Source organism: Stomoxys calcitrans, chromosome 3, assembly GCF_963082655.1.
Source record: "Stomoxys calcitrans chromosome 3, idStoCalc2.1, whole genome shotgun sequence".
Classification (NCBI taxonomy): domain Eukaryota; kingdom Metazoa; phylum Arthropoda; class Insecta; order Diptera; family Muscidae; genus Stomoxys; species Stomoxys calcitrans.
The window spans coordinates 116,714,775-116,739,873 of record NC_081554.1 but is presented as its reverse complement, the minus strand read 5'-3'; the positions used below and the strand labels follow the sequence as shown (position 1 = coordinate 116,739,873).

At 36.3% G+C, this 25,099-nt stretch overlaps 1 protein-coding gene across 4 annotated transcripts in view; it reads left to right on the top strand.

The window, feature by feature from the left end:
• LOC106083284 (NPC intracellular cholesterol transporter 1) overlaps positions 1-25,099 on the top strand; it is a 110,009-nt gene that overhangs the window by 42,372 nt on the left and 42,538 nt on the right. For all 4 annotated transcript variants that reach the window (XM_013246199.2, XM_013246198.2, XM_013246200.2 and 1 more), the window contains 5 exons: positions 6,358-6,528; positions 6,589-6,745; positions 6,832-6,908; positions 18,916-19,137; positions 19,222-19,414. In XM_013246199.2, coding sequence (XP_013101653.2) covers positions 6,358-6,528; positions 6,589-6,745; positions 6,832-6,908; positions 18,916-19,137; positions 19,222-19,414 — 820 coding nt within the window. The remainder of the gene's footprint in view (positions 1-6,357; positions 6,529-6,588; positions 6,746-6,831; positions 6,909-18,915; positions 19,138-19,221; positions 19,415-25,099) is intronic.

Sequence of the window (25,099 nt, the reverse complement as noted above, 5' to 3'; positions counted from 1 at the left end):
GTTATGCTGGCGCCACCGTAGCCCAGAGCCACAGAGGTCTAAACCAACTCTCTAATTTGGAGCCATTATTTATTTGGGTACATTTTTTACTATAAAATAAGGTACTCCTTCTTTTAGTGTAATGCAAATAGGTTATTCTGGGGCTAACGTAGCCCAGAGGCTAGGATATCCGCCTTTGACTTTCAACGCCTGGGTTTCAAACCCCGACTAAAACATCAGCTGTGGTTATGCCCTCCTAGTGCTGACGACACTTGTGAGGTATTTACATTAGATAATCGTCCGTGTAAACTTCTCTACTAAAGTGGTGGTTATCCCATAATTGCAAACAAGTCCATGCAGATACCATTAATGAACAGCGGGGAAACTTCTATCATATCAATGTGTGCTGTGAGGGACCTTATTTTTATTGTTGAATTAGAACAGCTTGCTGCAGAGTGCAGTTTCCCCGCTGTTCATTAATGGTATCTGCATGGACTAGTTTGCAATTATGGGATAAGAAATGCTAATGCCAATAATCAAATTTAAACTCTCCTTTATTAGGCTTTTGTATACGAATAAAAATTTCTCCACAAAGAGGTGTCGCACTGCTGCACGCCGTTCGGACTCGGCTATAAAAATGAGTTTAAATTTGAATTGGACAGTACTCATTGATATGTGAGAAGTTTGTCCCTGTTCCTTAATGGAGTGTTCATGAGTAAATTTGCATTTCCATACGAATAATAGCAAATGGTTTTTGTCGAAAAAGCACCAAATGACTCGCGGGGGACCATGGTACTTTCGATGTTTAAAAAGTATCAAAAAAAATTACCAAAAGTGCTTGGTCACCCAATTTGACTTGTTGACTAGAGGGCGCAATTCCAATGCAATTTGGATCAGATTTGACTTTCTGAGTTGTGCTATGATTTCCAACAATTTTTGCCAAGTATATTCTGAATTGGTCAATAACTTTATATTATTCGACCTATTGCAGTTTGAAAAGAAATAATTAAGATTAGAATATTTTTGAGTACATGCTATTCAAGTGAGTGGCAGTGTGTGACCCTCAAATAACACATTATAATCATATACAATTTCGTGAACATATCATCATCTGTTCACAAATGGCAGACTTATTTCCACTAACTTTTTTCGCCGTCCTACTGTGCGGCGTGCCGTAGTGCGATTCCTCTTTGGGGAGAAGTTTTAACATGGCATAGTACCCCACAAATGTCGGCAGCATTAGGAGGGGATAAGCCAGGATTCGCACACAGGCCTTCAGCATCATAGCCGGCCATTCTAACCTTTGCGCTAATAAATTGAACTTTGCCATATACTTTTTAAAAATATCTTCATGTTAATATTACCTCGACTCAAGTTCGAAAGGTCCAATCGTAGACAAAATTTTATGAAATTTTTCGATATACAACACTATCCACACTTCGTACACAGAAAAAAAATAAAACGAAAATTTTTTCAATTAAAAATTTAATTGAAAATAAAAATATTTTCAATTAAAAAATTGAAAAAGTGACCTGAAATTTATCCAATTTTCAATTAAAAAATTATTTGATTCAATAATTTTTTTAATTGAATCTAAACTTTTTTTCAATTACGATCGTGATTGAAATTTAGGCAATTTTCAATTAAAAAATTAATTGATTCAATCATTTATTAATTGAATATTAAAAAAATGTATCTGTATAATGTGATTGGAAATTTAAACTTTAATCAAACAGTAACGACCAAGATCACTAACTTTTTTCGTTCGCCAATTCATTAAAAGCAGCTGATTTTATAGAGGGAACACAGCTGTTTCCATTGAATTGGTGAACGAATCGAGTGACAAAAACAAAGTTCTTGCAATCATTTTTGAATGGAATCTGAAACTTGTTTAGAGCCAATAGCACTGTTATGAAGTCCGTTTTTGAAAAAGTCTTGCCGCTCAAAATTTCGATAAATACTGCCCCACAAACAGTTTTTCGACTACCTTTTTAAAGTTCTAGACGCAATCTAATTTTATTAATTATCAAAATATGTTTATAAATGACATAACGATTTCTTTAGCATCGATCTATTTAAAACATACTACAGATAAATGTTTTTCTGTTGGGTTTACTTTCGCAATAAATGTAATTTATAAAGTTACTGCCTCGCTACACTTTCTTTATAATTCGGGAAACAATATTTTCCATTTCATGTTTGGAAAAACCCCACGGAGGTCTTTTGTTTCTAAGGAGTGACCATGGACCATGGTTTTCGCATATACAGCGCGCTTTTCGCAAAAAAAATTAATATAACATTTGCATATTTTTAATACTTTCATTTAAATTTTTAAATCTTCCAATTAATAAATTAATTGGATACTTCGAACATTTTAATCATTTTTTACTTGGATCAATTAAAAAAATAGTTAAAAATGCAATTTTCTTAATTGAAAAAATGTTCAATTTCCTTTCTCAAAAACTGTGGTTGATATTATCATTTTTGTGAATGAAGCAGTTTCAATAAAAAAATTAATTGGATTAATTAATTTCGTGATTGAAACCGACTTTTATTTTTTTCTGCTCACAAACTTTTGTTACCGATGGATTATAACCCATCTTCACATCATTTTCATTTTACAAGATTTAGTCGAAATTGGTTCAGAAAAATTTCGTTATAATACGCATTCCGTGCAAAAACTTTTGCCTGGCACCAAGTACTTTAATAAAAAATAAAATATTTTACAAAATTTTTTTCATAAAATAATTGTCATTCATTTACCGCAGCTTTGTATTACATATTCACCATACATAGAGGTTGTAGACAGCTAACAACCACTAAGTGTGAAGACCAAGTACTAATCCCGGCACTGGATAGCTGTGAGTACCACATAGGCTGGTGCATTGAGCTTCAATCTGTGTGGTGTTCATTGCTGTCACGGGAAGCTTAACTGCGAGCTACCGGGCGCGCCCACAGGCTGCGGATAGTGGAATGCTCCATATGGAGTTGCTGCAATGGCAGTCGCGGACAATCAGCGCTTTCGAGCGGAGAGTCTTAGTGAGAGGCCGGTCGTAAATACTGAGTGCCTATGTCATAGGCCATCCCCCAATGAAGCTGAACACCCTTCACTGAGCTTAAACTTGAATCGGACATAAAATTGAAGTTTGCCCATGTCCCTTAATGGGCAATGGTCATGGACAAATTTCCATTTGCATAAGTTAATTTTATTTAGCTAGTTCGCTTATGCGCTAATAATGAAAAACGGGACCCCTTAGTAAAATATCCACTTGTGTTTTTGAGTTGAAAATCGGGTCAGATCTGTACCAATAAGGGAGCAATGAATGAAAAACGGCCAGACAGGAGACCATAATCTTCCATCTTGACTCCTAAGAAGAGTTATAAAAGCTTTAATAAATGTGAGAAAAGTCCACTTCTCGGCCGTTTGTATGCAGATGTATTAAATAAGCATAAAAACATTGGCGACATGCGACAGAAGACTTTGGTTTTTTTTTATAGACTAAAGGGTGGTACTATATTCGTTGTAATCGAAATTTTTTCATGACTACTTTTTTGGATAAGATATTTTGATGCAAAAAAACTTGCCGATTTCATTCATTCCCTCATTACTTTTGAAAAAATGTTTTTAAAAGTACTACGTTATCATTGAGATTTTTGTAGTGTTTGAAAAAAGTAACCGTGAAAATCATGTGTTTTCACCTGTGTAAAACGAATATAGTACCAGCCCAATGATATGTATATAAGAAATAGTTCAAAATAGCTTCAACAGATGGGGGGAATTCAAATTCTAAGTCGTTCATATGAGTGCGCAAATATCATCACAGAGCCAACATTAAACGGAAAACTCCTGTGTTATTTTATTACATTTCAGGTTTTATATTGTAGTCTACACATATTTTTGTTCTTGACTTGGATTTGTGTTTCTTTTGTCTATGGTAGAAGGTTTGCTAGGATTTTGTGCGGAACTTAAAGGAAATCAATAAACGATAGCGGGATATGTGAGTCATGTTTTGTAGAGATTTTCTTATTTGTATGATTGATGCATACTTTTTGTGTGCCAAGGACAGTTAACTCAGCAATTCAAAGAACATTTAAATTTGTTTATAATCAGAATCAATAATTTCTGTAGGTGGAATACGTTTTTTAAAAACAGGTCAATTGTTGATGACATGCGATTGTAAACACGCAACAATTTAGCGTCAAAATACGTGCACATTAATAAAGTAATATTTGTAGGCAAAGGTAGCTTTAATTTCTAAACTTTTTACTGCTACGGCGAAAACTCGTTTTTCATGATGTACAGCTACGGTTGAAGGCAATCGCAGCGTAGAGGTTGCATGTCCGCCCATGACTGAACATCTGGGTTTGAATCCTGGCGAGAACATCAGAAAAAATTTTCAGCGGCGGTCATCTCCTCCTAGTGTTGGCGACATTTGTGACGTTAGGTTGAAAAGAGGGTGCGGATATAAATCCGCCCCATACCTCTATGGACATACACCTAAGCTAGTAATCGCCATTAGCCAGTAAAGCATTACTAAGCTTGCCTACTTTTATTGGCTATGACAGAACATTTGTTCCACTAGCCGAACGTAGAATAGCGTTCCCTCGCCTGTTCTGCGCTCATTCTAAAATCCCTGAGACCAAGTTTCGAGGGGTCTCCCACCACTTGATCTTTCCATTGGTCTTTTGATCGTCCCGGTTTGCGTGTACCATTGTGTTTGCCTTCAAAAGACTTCTTTGCTGGAGCTTCTTCATCCATTCTGACAACATGACCTGGCCAACGCAGCCGTTGTATTTTGATGCGTATAACTATGCTATTGGCAGACTGGTCCATATATTTTACGAAGGATCTTTCCCTCAAAAACTCCAAGCAGTGACTCATCTGCTTTCACAAGTACCCATGCCTCAGAACCATATAACAACACGGGTGGTATCATTGTCTTGCACTGTGTAATCTTTGTCTGTGGAGAGGAGGCATTGTTTCTAAACTGCTTACTTAATCCAAAGTAGCATCTGTTGGCCAGAATTATTCTTCGCGTTATCTCAAAACTGGTGTCATTCGTTTCGGTTACGGTGGTGCCGAGGTAGATAAAGTTGCTAACTATCTCAAAGTTGTGGTTTCCAACTTTCTCCGTTTTCTCTGTCTGCTCGGTTGTAGAAGACACGTTAAGCATTACTTGACATTTATATTTTCCCTTTTTAACCAAAACGACAAGTTTTAAGTTTTTAAATAATATTTCAAAGTGCCTAAGTTCTGAATTAAGGGCGGTCCAGAAAAAAAAATTATGTGTTAATTTCAATAAACATTTTGAAACTCATCATATGGGAACATAATATTTTTTGGGTGTTTAAATGAATTTGGGTTGCATCCGTGTTATTGAGAAACTAATATATGTGGGGATACCTGGTGAGTAGCAATTAGGTTCAGCCTCCGCATTGTAATGGTCTCCGGACACCTATCATGTGGTCGTTATTCAATAATACGACTACACACACGTTTAATATTAAAATACCATTTTTAGTGGATGCTTAGTGTTAGAGAACTTAAAAGTAATTCAGTCGATTTAAATGAAATAATAAACTATTTACAATGAGTAATAACTTAACACGACTTTAGTCGTCCACGCTCCGAGGAGAGTTTTTTTTAAGGAGACAAAGCACAAAGTTTAGGAAGCTAACCTACCATACACCATAGGATAGTGGCATACTTATTTTGCCATTCCGTTTGTAACATACCGAAATATTGATTCGAAACCCAACTTGATCGCCTTGACATTTCAAGTCGTAGATTTGTAGCCTGTTTGTCGAACTTAGCACGCTTTTATTTGTTCCGATCTATATTCGTCTATATTGACGGATTTTAGTATTTATTTTGGATGAGTTATTTGCTCTTTAGAATTTGATGAATCTCTTTATACATACATTTGATGAATCTCTTTATACTTTTTGCTCGAATTGCAGTTTAAACAAAGTCTTGAGTTAAGCGAAGAATTCGTTTCGAGATAGACAAACAGGCTATTAGTCCACTATTTTTCATTTTTGCGGTGATTCAATGCCGGTAAAATTCCGCATTTACCATATCGACTGTTTACTACTAATTAATATCTATATAGACAGATGATTAGATATATTTTTGTTCCGGCATACAATCGAAGCCATTTGGCCCATTTTAGAATTATAATTTTAACCTACAAAGGGAGAATTCGACTTCTTGATGCACAAGAAGACAGAGACTATTGACAGAAACATAGGGATTGCCTAAAACTTAATCTCTTGAAGTCAAAAGAGACGTTCTTTAAAAGTTTTGATATTATATTATATATATATATATAAATAAATTGATATTAATTTCAAATTTTTCATTCGTTTCCTTTACAGGACTGCATTTGGTATGGAGTTTGCAACGTAGACAATTTTGAACGTAGCCAGTACTGTTCATACAATGGAACGGCTAAACCAATTTCAGAGGAGGGTAGGCAGTTTCTAAAGGAACGTTGCGGTCACCTGCTGGAGAATGACGCAACTGACTTTTGCTGTGATAGTAAACAGGTAGTAAACGAAGACATCCTCCAAATTTGAATTTCTAAATGCGCTTAACATTTTTTTAAGGTGGAAATTCTGAATAAGAATATCAAGTTAGCTGCAAATTTTTTAGACCGTTGTCCATCGTGCATGTCAAATTTGGTGCGGCATTTGTGTGAATTTACATGCTCACCCAGGCAATCGGAATTTATGCATGTAGTTGAAACGGAATCCAGTGCCGATGGTGAGTTTAAATCAATGCAGATTACAAAATCAATCATATCATTGAATTTTAAACTCTCTACGTTTTGTTTTGCTTTACTCCAATAGGCAAATTATACGTCAACAATATTGATTTACATATAACGGCAAACTACACCAATAGTACCTATAAGTCCTGCTCACAGGTAAGTCTAAAAAAACCTATAAGGATGAGATTGTGATTTCCACATACAAAATTCAGATCAACAATCTGGAAAACTGTAATAAAAAAAATCAATTGTGTCGTATAGGGATTTTTAAAATTTCGTTTGGAATAATTCAACGCAAAAAATTAGAATAATTTTTCGATAGTGGCCGCAATACAATGTCTATTATCCTATGGTGCTGCCCTCATTGTGGCTATGATTCACTGGCTAGCCATACTATGCATCCATATGAGTATTGATCTACAGTTTTTTTTTTTTTTGAAGTGCCGTCCACACACTCACAACATCATATAACAAGGCCCGATAGCTGCAGTGCACATTAGGGTGATGACTTTTGTACACCCTAGTTTCCCTGTATATTATTTGGATGAGTTTTAATTTAAGATTAAATAAAATCTTACACATAAGATGATTCGAAAAAAACCCTCACGCACAAATTGATTCAAAATGTTGCCTGTTCGCCATTCGTTCGTTGTCGGAAATATGATCCAAAGTTTCTAATTCCTTTATTTTAACAATAAAATTATGAATAGAATAAACATGTTAGCATTGTTATTTAAGTTTACGTTAGGAAAATGTTATTTTACTTACCAGATACTTGTTATGCCAAAATTTTTAATTATTCGACTTCCTAGAATCGCAGGGGTTCATATTAAACAGCACAAACGGTCCCATGACATTATAAACTTTTAACAAAACATTAAAATGCTACATATATTGCGTTGTTTGGTCCCTATATTCATATATATATATATATATATATATATATATATATATATATATTTTTTTTAATTTTGAGTCTAATCGGATGAAATATTCTTAACAAAATATATCGTCAATATCCAAACATACCCATAAAACAAACTGTAAGAATATTAAACATGTTGTTGTTGTTGTAGCATTGTGTTGTGTTCTACCTTTCGTCTGCTTGATTCTGTTGAGTATCCAGATCCAGGAACTCTGCGACTAGGGTAGGGTGCGTCCAGAGGGATCTGGGTCTGAGACGAGTGGGTCTGGGTGGGCAATTAAACAGGTGACGTGTGATTCCTGGTCACAATCGGGACATACATCCTGCATTCAGCACGTTGGCATCACTCCTTGCTCAATAGATAGAACACAACAAACTGCTGCAACAACAACAACAACAATCTTTACTCTGTTGGAATTAAGGCGGTTGCATCTGCCGGATCGTATTTGAGCCAGAACAACTCTGATTTGCCGGGGAGGTCAATTTCTTCAGGTGCAATGGGTTTCGATCGTTCTTCGAGGACCACATTCACCAGGTAACCATTCACCGCATCTGCTACCGTGTCTGCATGAATGTTGTCTAGGCCCGCTTGATCTACAGGTTCTCTCTTGTAGCGCTGGACCTCACGCTCTAGATCGTTTAGATCTACGTTAAGGCCTCTGAGCGGTGAATACCTATCCACAAGATGATAATTCTCTGTGATAACAGCCTTTCTATCTTCGCACGAGTAGGATCTTTGTCTCCTGATGGAGGTGGTCCACGGGAGAACAATAGTGAACAATGTGGCTGAAGATTTGGTGGCAAATATCTTGCAGCGAAACAACATGTGATTATCCATAGTATAAAGTCGCATCACATCGCTTGAAAGAGTCGCGCTGAACCCCGGAAATGGCTTTTAACAATTTTTTAAAGACTTTCATCCTCTAACATTTGCGTAAAAACGTGTCTCTGGTCGGTGAAATCACATTTTATCTAATGCAAACTTAAATCACCAAGCACATACAAAACACAACTTTAATATTGAGAGAAAGCACTTACAAAGTTTGGATCTAAATTCCAATGGTGGTTGTTGTTGTAGCCACATTTTCATGTGGAGTTGGCGATCCTCGTCAAGCTCCTGTAGGTGCGCAAGGACCGATCGTCGCGGAAACAGTGTGGCACTCGGTAAAAACAGGTGCCGCCCGGCCTCTCACTCGGTATTTGTGTAAGAGCAGCTGCCGCCAGGCCTCTGAGACTGAGACTCTCCGCTCGATTCCGCTGATTGCCCCCGACTGCAAATGCAGCTACTCCGTATGGAGCATTCCCCTATTCGCAGCCTGTGGACGCCCCCGGTATCTCGCAGCTAAGCTTCTCAATGTTCCATGAGTAAGATGATGGAAATCTGATGATGATTAATGAACAGATTTTACGTAACCTGTTCCGAGTTTCAGGCATCAGAATAAACGCAAGAAGAGCTTAAATGGCATGAGAGTTCTAGCGTGCATTGGAGATGTTTGGGACCTGGTTAAACTTTACAAAAGGGAATTCACTCCTCTCGATGAAGTGACGGAAGCCACGAGTGAGGTGCAAGAGAAACTTCATGTAGTCTCTCCAGCCACCTGTTTCTTTAATCCGACTTTTACCATTTCTGAACGCTGCTTTCAATTGGTCATTATTGCTCTTTAAATCCTGCCTAAAGAAGTAATCTAGTTTGGCCAAATTTCAAGTCAAAATTTCATTTAAATTTTTTCTGTTAGACAAAATTTTATTTAAATTTTTACTACAGACAAAATTTCAATAACAATTTTTCTAAAGATCTCATTTTAATGAGTTTTCTAAAGACTATATTTTAGTGAAAATTATTTATTTTTATTTTTTTTACGAGCAATGGGTTAGTTAGCCTTTGAAAATTTTAAATTTTTGAAGCCTCAAAAATGTTTGAGAAAATCATTCAGAATTGAAGTTCAGGGGCAAAATGCGATTACAGCATTCCCCAATGACTTTCTTCAAGAAACAAGCTCACAATCGCAAACTTTCCTAACATTTTTCCTATAGACAATTTTTAATAAATATTTTTAAAGAAAATATTTTAAAATATTTTTATTTATTATTATTATTTTTGTATTATTTTTTTACATTTCTATAAGGAAAATTTTTTTTAAAGAAAATTAAAAAAAAATGTGTAAACATTTTTGAAAAATAAAAATTTATTATATTAAAAATCATGTTAATATATTGTATCCATTTAGCGAAGAAAGGTGGATTCAATTAGATTAAATAGCATATACTGGCTTATCGCCATAATTTTTTTTTTGTTAATATAGAAACCATCAAATGCAAAAGACTTTAAAATGGATTCTAGATTTATTCTTAGGATTCAGTCCTAAGAATTTTTAGAAAAATTGTTGTTGAATGTTCTTGAATGTAAAAAAATGGCTGATTTTTGACAAGCCAATTTCCCCCAAAAACATGACCTTATATATATATTTTTCAACGCATTCGTATTTAATGGGTTAATGATATTTTCTTTAAATACCAAATGACCCAGATTAATATACGTTTTAAAATAATTATTTTAAATAAAATCATTTTGTTTTTTCCTTGGAATTTCATTATTCACAATACAGTATTTAAGGCAATCGATATTGAGTTAGGATCGAAATCTAGCAGTCAATAGCAAGCATCTTTGATTCTACCATAGAGTTGGACACAATGAAATATTTCTTAATTTTTTTTCTAATTTACTGTATGATTTATTGATTTTCTTCCAAAAAAATGTTTTAATGAAAAGATGACAATGAAAAGAACTCATTTCCCACCTTAAGTAAGGAAATGTGTTAAAATAATATAATTAGTCGGCAGACTTTTATCTATGAGGACAAGTTTTATATTACACTCACGGTTGTCGCTAGGCCATTTGACACCAATTATTTATTTATTTCATCTACCGAGTAAAAATTAGTGGGCAAATAAAGAAAAAAGTTTACAACTGCAATAACGTGGAAATCTCTTCGTATATTTGATTTCTAGTTCTAGCACCTTTTCTTATTTTATCTCCAATAAATTAGAAAAACATTTTAGGCTTATAAAGACATTATGCAAATTATAGCCATAGACGGCAATAGATGGTTGCAAGTTCTACCGGACATCTCTTCCTTCAAAATCGGATTTTCGATCGATTTTAATAAAGCTTGCAGAAAAACACGGTGGATTAATGAAGGTGGTCTCACGCGATCAGTTTGATGGTATTAAGATGATAGTTCTGTGTTTACATTCACAGCAAACTACCGCATTTTTTTTGCACGTTCTCTTTGTTTGAGTTTCTCTTTCTCTCATTTTACTTGCACACGTACACAAACGAGAGAAAGATTCTTTGGTTGTATTGAAAACAATGCCAGTTTTGAAATGAACACCTTTAATGTTTCTTCATGAGAGGAGATATTAGTGGCATCAATTAAGCAGAACGTATTTGCGTAATTTATCAATTTTTTGCCTAAAATTTTATGGAAATAAAAGCCTTTGACCGACACAAGCAATAACCCCATAATAACTCTGCGACCCCTTAACGTATATACATTCTTGATCGTCTTGACATTCCAAGTCGACTTAGCCCTGTCCGTCCGTCCTTCCTCGTGTTTGCCGACTGTGGAAATTACGATAACGGTCGAACGCATAGAGCTATTGCACGAAATTTTGCACAGATACTTCTTATTAATGTAGGTTGTTGTTGTCACATTTTCATGTGGAGTATCATAGGCAATCAGTGTTTGTGCAAGAGCTGGTGCCGCCCGGCCTCTCACTGAGACTCTCCGCTCGATACCGCTGATTGTTCGCGACTGCTGTTGCAGCTACTCCGTGTGGAGCATTCTGTATACAACCTGTATAGCTCGCAGCTAAGCCTCTCTTATATAGTCTTATATGCAACCCTTTTTAAAAATCACTTAAAAACTAGCCAAATTTCTTTAATTCGCCATTCACACCATCTTTGTTCATTCATAGTACGTTAAAATTCTCTGTTCTCATATCTTAGTGTTTTTGATTCAGTTAAATGACCAAGTGAATGGAACACCCAAAGGAGATCTTGAGATGAGAAGAAAATAAATTGCCAGGCAGGACACATCGAAACGCAATCATATCGTATTTGGGAGGTGGTGAATTATTGTACGATTTTCCAAAAAGAATTACGTATTGTTCGAATTTCTTCAGATTTTGTTATTACCAAATTGGCAGTATCTTACAAGATTAAAATGTTTTGGAATTTATATTTTGGTAGTCGCAGATTTGGGCGCAGTTTATGAAATCATGTCCACTTGTTTTATTTTCTTTTTTTTAACGATGGCCGTCGCCTCTCAATGAATGCCGGGCTTCGTTTCTATCGGCAAAAAATAACCCACTTTATCACTCTCGGGATATGTAAATGATATCAGCATCGTTCTCGCATTACTAAAGGTGGATCCCTATGTAGCACTTGCGCCAAACTTCCCAATATCCCAGAGTCCATGCGATCTCCTTATGTAGCAGTCGGTTAAAGGTTGATTTTAGTCTCTTTTCTTCATCGTGAGTATCTCCTCGGCAAAACGTGTCACGGCGAGCTATCAACCTATCCTCGCAGTGCCTTAGCGCTGCACCTGACCTGCAGATTTTTACCCGATACCTTGTTTCCATATACAAGAATACTATTTCAATGATAAGCTTTCGCTTGCTTGGTAAGCGTTCTCCGATATTTGTCATTAATCATACCAATTAAGCCGTCGCCGTCGCAACGTGGGCCAAATGGCGAAAAAATTTGAAATAAGTCCACAACTTTTTATCTTTAAAAATTTGGATTTTGGTATTTTTGCTCTGGAACCTACATGTTTACTTTAATTCTTTTAAAATTTGGCAATCGACATTTTCTGGGCATATTTCAACCCATGGACGAATCGATCAATATTTTGATGAAGCTGCCTTGTATGGGTACATTTCAAATAAGAGATTTTTACACCTATTTTAGTGAAGTCTAGATGGAATATGAAGTAGATAGAATCGGAGATTATAAATGTTTTATACAACCATAGAAAGGTATGGAAATTGGCGATTGTTTTTCATGCGTAATGGAGACGACTTGGAAAATTCGACTTCTTTCAAAAATGGACTTTTGTCTTGCCGGATAGAATAGAATATTTCTTTCATAATTCTTTCTGTGTTTTGTGGAAGAAATGAATGATACAGATTAAAAGTCCTTTTAACATGCGTTCAATAAAATGTGAGATAGTACTTGGTTTTTAACAGTGGATAGCACTACTTGAAAATTTACTTTTTCAGTATATTGGCAGCCAAAACCTCATAGCTAGGATATGACTAGACATACCTTAAATTGTAGGGAACATTTCAAGTCTTAAGTGTGTTATACACTGAGGCGGCAGCCCTTGCCGATGGAGGACTTCATCGGTTCAGTTCGCTACGTACGTGCCATGGGATTGAAGTTACAAGTTATAATAAAAAAGAAGTAAAATATTTGCACAAAATAGAATACAAAAAAAAAAATAATAAAAAAAATTTAATATTTAAGAGTTCTTAAAAAGGAATATATAGAATCTAAAATTTATTTATTTATTTTCTTGAAAATAGTTTATCAGAGACTTTTTAAAGTGTTTTGCGTTGCCTGTGGATTGTATCGGTGGGGGCAGTAAGTTCCGTAAGTAGATTGCATTTACGAAGATATGTCATTCAGAAATTAATACCGCGATACCGAGGTTGGGTGATCAACAATTATCTGTTTGTTTGTCCAAATTAAAACTTTCGATATAGATATTCTGGACATCTTATTATATATTATACTAGCTGAACCGGGCCCGCTCCGCTGCGCCTTCTTTTACTTTATATGGAACAATATTTTCCTTGCAATATTTTTTTTCGACAATTAAAGAGCTTTTAGTGAAATACCATGCTACGAAAGTATTGGATTGCCCAAAAAGTAATTGCGGATTTTTTAAAAGAAAGTAAATGCATTTTTAATAAAACTTAGAATGAACTTTAATCAAATATACTTTTTTTACACTTTTTTTCTAAAGCAAGCTAAAAGTAACAGCTGATAACTGACAGAAGAAAGAATGCAATTACAGAGTCACAAGCTGTGAAAAAATTTGTCAACGCCGACTATATGAAAAATCCGCAATTACTTTTTGGGCAACCCAATATTATATCGCTTGACTAACAGTTTAACAATATAAGTGCCTTTATCTGAATCCCATATGATGTTTATTGGTCTACGAATTTAAGTTTGGATGTAAGGTGTACACCATTCTTAAAATACTTTATTTCAGCGCGATATTCTCATGATATCTGATTTAGGGGTGTTTTCGGGGGCGACAGACACTTGGCCCTGAAAAAATATCAGAATCGTGCTCTTCTTTCAAATACCATTTATTTAAGCCCCATATTGGCATTGGTTTACGGGAGTTTACACGATGAGGCGTCCCCCAAACACATGGCCCCAAAATAGGTTATTAAATTTGTTTTCTAATCTCAAATACCTTTCATTAGAGCCACATATTGGCATAGTCGAAAAATGTTTAGCCTTTGGGGAGTGTTTTGGGAAAGGGGTGATGACCTAAATACATGGTCCTACATTTGGATATCAAATTCGTATACGACTATCAAATACCTTTATTTGCGATGGTCAGTAAAAAATTGCTGTTTGTGGGGTATTTTGGGAAAGGGGTAGACCGCCAGAAAATTGGTCCCGAAAGTGGGTATCAATTCTTGCTCTACCGCCAAATACCTTTCATTTAAGCTCCACATTGACATGATCGGTAAATATGCCCGATATAGGGTTGTTTTGGGGAGTGGGGTGGTCCACCAAACACTAAGCCCTGAAAATATATCAGCAACGTGCTCTATTCTCATATATCTATATATCATTTATTTGAACCCCATATTGCCATTGGTCTCAAAATTGGATATCAAATTCGTTTTCTAATCTCATCTAAACTCCTTATTGCAAAAGTCAGCAAATATGTACGGTTAGGGTATTTGCCCTAAAAACTATAAATATTTAGTTCCACTTTCTTTAAGACCCAAATTGTCTTGGTGATCAAATACGTCCTATTTGGGGGTTGCTATGGTGGAGGGACGTTCCCTAGACATTTGGTCCCTAATGTTGATATCCGATACGTGGTCTACTCCCAAATACCTTTAATTTGAGCCCCATATTTCCATAGTTCGCAAACATGACCGGCTTGGGGGGTGTATATTAATATTAGACACGTGCTTTACTCCCGAAAACCTTTCATTTGAGCCCCATATTGCTATAGTCGTAAATTTGTCGCCTTTGGACGATGTTTTTGGGGAGAGGTGGCCCCCAAACACTTGGTCCCATATTTGGATATCAGATTTAAATTCTACACTCAAATACCTTTTATTTAAGCCCCATGTTCCCATGGTCAGTAAATAATTCCTGTTTGGGGAGGGGTGGACCCCCAGAAACGTGGTCCCACATTTGTATATTAGATTCGTATTCTACTCGCAAATACCTTTCATTTGAGTCCCATATTGCCCATATATTGGATACCAAATTTTTATTTTTGGGGTACTATATGAGAGCACACAAGTTTCGCTTAAATCGCACTTAAATCTCGGTGATCTGGCGTTTCTGAAAATTAGGGTAAAGGGGAGAGTCCAAGAAAATCGGTTCAGCCGTTTCTGAGTCTATAAGGAACACACAAACAAACAATAAACCTGCAAACAAACACAAATTGATTTATATATATATATATATATATATTAGTTTAAGAAGTGCGAGGTTTTTTATATTAAGAAAGTCTTCATACTTCATATCAAAGAGGCTCCTCGAGAAAGGTACCGGACTTTCTACTGTCTTAGTTCATGAATATACCTAATTATTGCATTGTACACAGTCTCCAGTCGTATTGACTCCAGAAAGAGTCGCATATAATTTGGAGTTTATGATTGCGCCTTGACAGTTTAAAAATTTTTAAATTTAGTTGTAAAATTGGTCATGTTCGTCTTAAGATAACTGGGTGGTTTGATTTTGGAATGAGACAACACTGTCATAAGTACCTCCGCTTTATGAAAATAGAAACAAATTACAATGCTTTGATGGCCAAAGCTTACGAAAGCTTGAAGGAAATAAGAGTATCTTTTTTGGAAAAAATTTCAAACTACTGAAAACGATGCCGTTTTTAAACCGCCAAAGCAATTGACATGATTCGGTTTTTATTTTGTGATAAATATACTGGCAATTTATGTAAAATTTCCAGTACATAGCTTAAAAATCGACGAAGTTATAAGGAAACGCAGAAAAATAAAGGCAAAATGATGATAGTACATTGTGCTTGTTTTTATACCCTACACCACTACTGTGATACAGGGTATTGTAACTTAGTGTATTTGTTTGTAACATCCAGAAGGATAGACCCATTAATAAGTACACCGATCGACTCAGAATCACTTTCTGATTCGATTAAGCTATGTCCGTTTGTCAATGTTAATTTGTCTACAAACTACATGTCGCAATTTTCATCCAATCGTCTTCAAATTTGGTACAGTCATGTTTTTCAGCCTAGAGACAAAGCCTATTGATATTGAAAAAAACTGTTCAGATTTGGGTATAGCTCCCATATACATTAAATGGTCATTTATTAACCGATTTGGTAGGAAGGATTTTATCTTGACTCTCGACGTTACTGGTGAATTTCATGGAAATCGGTTCAGATTTAGATATAGCTGACACCTAGAGCAAGCGCATTTATTGACTAATATTGCCAAAATTATTCACAATGCTTTCCTCGATGCCTACCACAAGATTAAGATCTAGCACCCACATATATGTTCGTCAGATTTTGGGTAATTTGCAATAATGTTTTCATTTGTAAACCATAATTATTGCAGTTTCAACATATGTGCTTGAAATTTGATATGGATGTGGTATCTGAAAACATCCGCCGAGGTCCATCAAAATTGGTTCAGAATAAGATATAGCTCCCACTTTGTACTAACAGGGTAGGTGTAGGGTATTATAAAGTCGGCACTGCCCGACTTTTGCCTTTCCTTGCTGGTTTTGATATCGCCAAGTTCATTCTTCAGAGGTCTAAGTCATACTAATAGGGTAGGTGTAGGGTATTATAAAATCGGCACTGCCCGACTTTTGCCTTTCCTTACTGGTTTTGATATCGCCAACTTCTTTCTTCAGAGTCCTAATTCATGCAAATCGGTTCAGTGAAAAGTGGCCAATTTTGACGCCCAGCATCTGACCCTGTATTAAAGATATAGACCAACAACGCCATTTGCCTGAAATTCTATGTCCTCCTCTACAAATTTCTAAAACATATTTTACCGCTCAGATCGACAGATAAAAGTTGTGGACTTATTTGCAATTTTTTCGCCACTGTGCTTTGCCGTTCCCGTATACTGCTTTCGGGCTGTCGCACGTTAATTAGCTTCATGTCGAGTCGTACTTCGAGGCATTTCACGTGCCTTCTAGTTGATATCATTAATTCCTCGAGCCGTATGTTTATCTCAGTGGCGATGCGTGAGCAGGAGTAGCTCTTTATTTTACATCGCCTGCTGTAGTTTCCGTTGCACTTCGTCCGTCATTTTTGGTGTGAAAAGAGCGTCAATGTTTATCCAATGTTATATCAATGCGTATCCGATTAGAAATGTATTTTGTGGTATCTCCATCCTCAGTATTTAATTGTGCCATCGTAATCACTTCCATAGACAAAGCAATTTTACCAGCATTATTTATTTATTAAAGAAAGTCATACGGCCAAATAACTGTAGTACAAGGCAAGCTACCTGAGTAAAAGTATCAACGAGCAACTCTAACTACCAACGACTTCATATAAATAGAATTCCTAATAAATTTGCTGGTTTTATGGAACATAAGAAGTAAACGGAATTTAAGGAAATCATCAAATGGACAACCTATGAACTGCTGTTCATAATTCGAACAGTAATAGGTCGCTTTGTTTATATTAACATTAGAAACAAAGCGCACGATCAGTCTAATCGACGCTATATGAATTAAGTTAGTCCCGGAAAAAACCTCAAGACCATACATTACTTGGGACAGCAAAATGGTATGAGCAAGGCATTTCCCCACAGAAGTAGACAAGTAGATTTTGGAAGCATAAATTCTTCTCAATGAACGCCACACCCTGCAAGAAACCAAATCAATGTGAAGTTTAAATGTATGTCTCGAATCGAGGACAATGCCAAGACATTTAAATTGATGAACAAATTCAATTTGAATACCGTTCATCACAATATTCAAATCAAAGATGTTATGATCATTAGATCCAAACATAATAGTTTTGGTCCTGGATGTATTAACTGTAAGGTGATTAACAGAAGTCCAATGCAAGAGAATCGTTAATACTAAATTCCAGTAAACCCGATGAACAACGATAACCACCAAACAGAAGAAAAACATAATCAGCGTCATCATCAGGCTGGAGCACTGAGGTCCGATCTGTGTGGTGTTCATTGCTGTCACGAGAAGCTTGCGGATAGTGGAATGCTCCATACGGCTCCATAGCTGCTAAGGCAGTCGCGGACAATCAGCGGTATCGAGCGGAGAATCTCAGTGAGAGGCAGGGCGACACCGGCTCTTGCACAAATACTGAGAAGGCGAGTTATTGGCACCTTTAAATAACCAATGGCCAACTTGTTCCCGCGGCGATCGGTCCATTGCACCAGAAGGGGCTTGCTCACACAGGAGCTTGACGAGGATCGCCTCCTCCATATGAAAATGTGGCTACTACATTAACAAAAGTGGACCGAGAACAGATCGTTGGGGAAGTAAGAAAGCATGGATGGCGTTAAACCATTGGCCACTACAAACTGAGTTCTTCCTCTCGGATAAGAAAAAATAAACTTGGATGGTGTTTTTGAAAAATTGACTTGGCTCCTTAATTTGGATATCAAAACACAATGGTCATTAGAGTTAAAAGCTTTTGAAAGGTCGATTGAAAGCAGAGAGCATAACTTGTTCTCATTAATTTCCTCTTTGGCTACATCAGTCAGCCTTAAAAGCACCAATGTCCTATTGAAGCCCCTGCGGAAGGCATATTGATCTTGACAAATCTGTGAAGAATGTGCCTTAAGAATTTGCTTCTTAAGAAGATGCTCCAAAACCTTCGACATAGCAGGGAGAATAGATGAAATTTATGTTCCGTTAATTTTTATTTAGATGTTCTATTACCAGAAAAATATAGACCAGTTTTTAAAGCGTGCATGTAAATATATTCTTTACAGGTGTCTGTACCCTCAACAGGACAACTTGCTATGGATATTGTTTGTGGCGATCATACCGCTTCGCGGTGCAGCGCTACCAAATGGTTTACATACATGGGCGATTCCAGTAATCTCTACGTACCTTTCCAAATAACATACGTGCAGCATCAGAACAGTTCGTCCATCATTGATGGTTACCGTCCATTGGATCCTCGCACAGTTCCTTGTAGTAGTCCACTAAATGTAAGTTTTCTAAAAATGTACACAGCTTATTATCTATTTTGTGCTCTCATTGACATTTGAACAATTTTCGTATTTCAATTGCAGGATAAGACACCAGCTTGTTCCTGTACAGATTGTGAGGCATCTTGTCCCATTCCGCCACCAGAACCACCAGCACCGCAGCCATTTATGATCGGCGGTTTTGATGCGTTTACGGTTATAATGATAGCTGTGTTTGTGGTTGGCAGTCTATTGTTCCTAATGGGCGTTTGCTTGTTCCCCTCCAAAAATATGGATGGTAAATTATTGCACTCATTAACCTTCTAATTTCCTCTTTCTTTCTACATTTGACTTGCAAAACGTTCTTCGATCATTTTTTCTATGGTGGTATATTTGCACTATGAATGAACAAACATATTAATGTTCATAACTATTTTATTGCTGTTTTTATTAATATTCCTGTATATGTCAGCACTCTTTTGAAATATTTAGAAATCTGTGGACCGCACTTTAATAAGACGTATCCTTCAGTGGACAGATGTGTACATTTTCAATAAACAAATCATCATTTAGCATGCTGGAGGAAACGTACTTCCCTATAGTTTTGTTGGCGAAACGCATTCTAATTTCGTCTAGTACATTGTTCTTACAGTGGAAAGCAAAACCGAGTGGATATTTCACTTTTTGCATTTCTTTCGAATGTTAAAAATCAAACATTTTACAAAATCAATTACATTTTTTAGTCGAATGCTCTTTTAATTATCACGTTTTGAAAATAATTACTGAAAATTTCAAAAGCGAAAGAAAAGTTCCCACAAAAAATAGTAAACAAAATTGGCACATGCACTCAGTTTTGCACTTTTAGAATAATTTTAGAAAATTTGTTTAGTTTTGGTACTTTATTTATGAACCATTGTTTTTAGAGATAGGAAAGCATGTATTGACGTATCTTTTCAGAGTTATTTTGTAATAAATTAATTAATTCTAACGCTGAAATTTTATCTATTACCCGCTATTCGAGCTATTCGAGTTCCTACAGTGGTTTGGGACTATATTCTAAAACATAAATGATCCCAAGTCTAGATTTTTCTTTTAATGGTTTCCTTCTTACAAACCTTTGACAAAACATTATAAGGCTACATATATTGTGTTATTTGGTCGCTTTATTCGTACTACTTTTAGTCTATTTGATAGCTTCAAAAAGTCAATGATAAATGGGGCTTCAAACAATATTTAAAAGACTTTCAGGCTCCAACATTGGCTGCTATTACATGTCTCTGGTCAGTAAAATCCCATTTCATCTAATACAAACTTAAGCTACAAAGATAACGTGTCATTCAAAACCACAATTTTTATGGTTTCGAGAAAGGACTTGCAAAGTTCGGATCCTTTTTTCAACAAAAATCTCCTAGAAAATAGCGAATGATCCTTTCAAAATGGATAATAGACAGAATTTCAGATGAAAGATATGTCGAAACATGCTTACTTATCTCTACAAATAATGGTTCATAAATAAAGTACCAAAACTAAACAAATTTTCTAAAATTATTCTTAAAGTGCAAAACTGAGTGCAATATTGTTGGCTATTTTTTGTGGAGACTTTTCTTTCAGTTTTTGAAATGCTCAGTAACTTGTTTCAAACGTGACAATTAAAGGACCACTTGACCTAAAATTAAATAAAATTAATTGATTGTGAACTATTTTTGATTTTTAATATTCGAAAGAAATGCAAAAAGTGAAACATCCAACCGATTTTGCTTCCCACTGTATATGTGCATAGTTATGATCTATAATTACATAAATTTTCAATTGTTGAAACAATTTAATCAAACTTGGGAAATTGTAAAAATTAAGAATTTACTTATAAATAGGCAGTACTAAATGACAAAGGGAACCCATTTAAGTTTGAGAAATATTATGGGTAATAAAGAGTACCTTATGCATGCATTTTCTGAGAAATAGTTTGTTTTTTCTTCAAAGATTTAATCTCTTTCTATACGTACACTATTTTACTTCAGTTCAACTGTGTTATACAAAATGATTGAGATGACACAAAAATTGCAAATGGAAGCTGATACATATTATTCAAGCAAAACCTCGAGAGTTTTTTTTTAGTTCAGTACGAGTTTTTTTTAATGCATTTGAAGTTTTTGATTTTGGTATGCTGGAAAATTATTGTTTTGAATGTTTATTACCGTGAAAATTTCTGGTTGTCTTAATGTTTTTAGGGTCAGGGAATTCATGTTTGTTATTTTCCCCTAAAGCTGGCAAAAACTATAATAAAGCAACAAAATTTACACAACGCGCATATTAACAGTATATAAAAGGGTACAATTATTTACTGGTGGTTGAAAACAACAACCGATACGCAGATTACTGCCGAAGAACAATAATCAGAAATTTACAGAGATCCACAGTGTACTAACTATGGAGCTTTAGACCCAAATATGTAAATTGACAGTGATAGGGATTAAGTGGATCTAGAACCAGATCCATATATGTATGATATACTGAGATATACTTTTGAAACTGCATAACTGTTGTTGTTGTAGCCACAGCTTCATGTGGAAATGGGTAACCTCGTCAATCTCCTCTAGGTGAGCAGGCTCGTTCCGGTCCAAAGGACCGATCGCCGCGATAACAGGTTGGCCATTGGTTATTTAAGGGCGCCAATAACTCGCATTGTCATAGCGAGCACCATAGGCACCAGAGACCTGCAGCGAGTAGGAAAATTTTCAAGCACACTCGATTTATGTTGATGCTTTTGTTTGGATGGATGAACGGAAAGTGATTGCTTTCATATTTGCACGTACCGAACATTCAGTTGGAATCACTTCATCGGTAATCAAACATGAATGTTCGTACTCGCTCGTTTCATTCAGTAACAAGGGATGATCGTCGAACAAGATATCTTGAATTGAACGAACTTTTTGTTTCCATTCGAGTTTGTTCGGAACATTTGATTGTTCTTTCTACGTACATTCATGGAACTCGGTACACGTGCCCTTAAAACAATACTTATTGGTTTTTCTGATTTCTTTGTTTGAAATGGCTGAAAATGTTGAAAGTGGAACTTACACACCGTCTGGACAACGCAAAGGTCAGAGTTTTGTGTGGAGCCTTTTGGCCGACATTATTAAATCTGACGGTCCAGGTAGTGCATCAGCGACCATCGACATGTGGACGCACAGTTATGTTAAGCGAAATATTTTAGGCGTGACGTTCCATTATCAAAAAGGCCATAAGATAATTGGTCTGGTATTAGGCATGAAATCAACGGAAAATTAAAATCTAGCTAATTTAATGAAATTAAATTTCTAATGTTAGAATGAAGCCAAAAAAGCAAATGAAATTAAGAGTTTTTTTGTTTTCTAAATCCATGTTAATTCATTGAAGTGAAGGGCAATTTATATGGCTTGATTACAATCAGACTTCATTTCATTTGCGCTTTGAACAAATCAAATGCAACAAACAGAAAAATCATATCGAGAATCATTCACAGGCCTCTAACCAAAACAAGTATGTGTGTTGTTCGATTGGAACCTAGTGCTTCAATCAATTCGTTTTTGATTCACAACATTTTCGTTGCGAGTTGAATAGACTGGTTTGACTTGTGCACATAATTGATTTTACTCGTTTTTCACAAAGATGATCAAGTCTACAAAATCATACTCGTTGCAAATCTCTGATAGGCACTCAGTATTTATGCAAGAGCCAGTGCCGCCGCCCGGCCTCTCACTGAGACTCTCCGCCCGATACCGCTGATTGTCCGCGACTGTCGTTGCAGCTACTCCGCAATCTATGGACGCGCCCGGTAGCTCGCAGCTAACTTTTTCGTGACAGCGAGAACACCACACAGAACGGACCTCAAAGTTCCAGCCTGTGTGGTGCTCACAGCTATCCCGAGCCGAGCCGCATAACTGTTGCTGTAGCCACATTTTCATGTGGAGGGGGCGATCCTCGTCAAGCTCCTGTAGATGAGCAAGTTGATTCCAGTCCAAAGGACCGATCGCCGCTAGTACAGGGTGGTCATTGGTTATTTAAAGGCGCCAATAACCCACCGTGTCATATCGAGCATCATAGGCACTCATTATTTGTGAAAGAGCCGGTGCCGCCCGGCCACACACTGAGACTCTCCTCTCGATATTGCTGATTGTCCGCGACTGTTCTTGCAGCTACTCCGTATGGAGTATTTCACTATCCGCAACCTGTGGACGCGCCCGGCAGCTCGCAGCTAAGCCTCATGAACACCACAGATCGGACCTCAATGTTGAAGTCTGTGTGATGCTCACATCTATCCCGTGCCGGGAACTGTTATACGCTTCAGTGTTTCTCTCCTTAAGTGAAATCTGATGGAAAGAACAATTCATTTTGGACGTTATTGAATGCAATTGAACTAGTTTTAGTGAAGTATAGCTTAACAAAAAATTGTTTAACCACAATGTTCATTTTTTTAATTCTTTAGAAAACTGTCTGGAACTTGAAAAGAACTGACAAATCTTTTCATCTGGCTGAAAAATGACATTTTAAGAGTGCTACTGAGCAGTTTAAATTTTCATGTTTTTTCATTTATTAGTAGTACAGTGAAAACATGTAAAAACTCATAGAATTCGGCCGGGCCGAACTTTGCCAAACCACCACCGCGGATATACATATGAAATATTTTACATCAAGTCCGGTAAGAAATATATCATTTATGAAACCTTAGCAACTATATCGATATATGGTCCGATCTGGACCAAACTCACAAGGAATGTTGAGAGGTCTAACACAATTCAATGTACTAAACCACATAACGTGAGAATGGTCGATATGGTAGCTATATCCAAATAAAGTTCGATGTGTAGGGGTCTAATCAAAGTCATTGTACGAAAAATCAGGGAAATCGGGTAATAAATGCTCATTTTATTGCTCCTAGATCTTAAATAGGGAGATCGGTATATATATCCAAATGCATATACACCGATCTAGGCCATATAGGGCACCGATATCGAAGAGCCTTACACTGCTCACTGCGCTAAATTTCAGCAAAATCTGTCAATAGATGCGCCTTTTATGGGCCCAAGAACTTCGATTGGCCAAATATAACTCCATGTGAACCATACTTGCTACGACCGTCAAAAGGAACCTAACACAACTCATTGTGCCAAATTTCAGCAAAATTGGATAATAAATGCGTATTTTATGGGGCCAGGACCGTAATTCGGTAGATCGGCATATATGGCAGCTATATCGAAATATAAACCGATCTAGGCTATATTTAACAGCGAAGAACCTCATACAGCTCACTGTGCGTGTGAAATTTCACCCAAAATAGTTTAACAAATGCGAATTTTATTGGCCCAAGAACTTGAATCGGGTGATCGGTCTACATCTAGATAAAGTCAGATCTGGCCTACCTTGAACTCAACCTTCCTATGGGCAAAACAGAAAAGAATCTGTGCAAAGTTTCAGCTCAACATCTCTATTTTTAAAAACTAGCGTGATTTCAACAGATAGATTTACGACGATCAGGACCATATCTACTTTATAGGGTCGGAAATAGATATTCCTTTGTATTGCAAACGGAATGGTGGGTATAAAAATTTGCTTACAAATGAATTTCACTTATCCGAAATACGCTTAACTGAAAAGCACAGGTATTTCCAACAAACTTTACTGTTTTTCTTATCCGGTTTCGACTGTGGTACATTTATATAACAAAGGGTTTCTGTAAGCACCAAAATAAATAGGGGAAATGAGTTCTTCGACCCCAAAAACAATAAAATACCCCAACTTTCATGGATATTACAAATAAATAAGTAAGCATTATTCTATCAAATTTTCAATAAACATTCCTTGTTAGGCAGCGCTCCACAATCAACAACTTCAAATGCGTATAAAAGAATCTCGCACTGAACTAAAATAACGTTTAAGGAATGCAAACTTTCATTTTCAATTCATCACATTCTCATCCCATTCCCAATTTGCTTGTCTTTCCTTC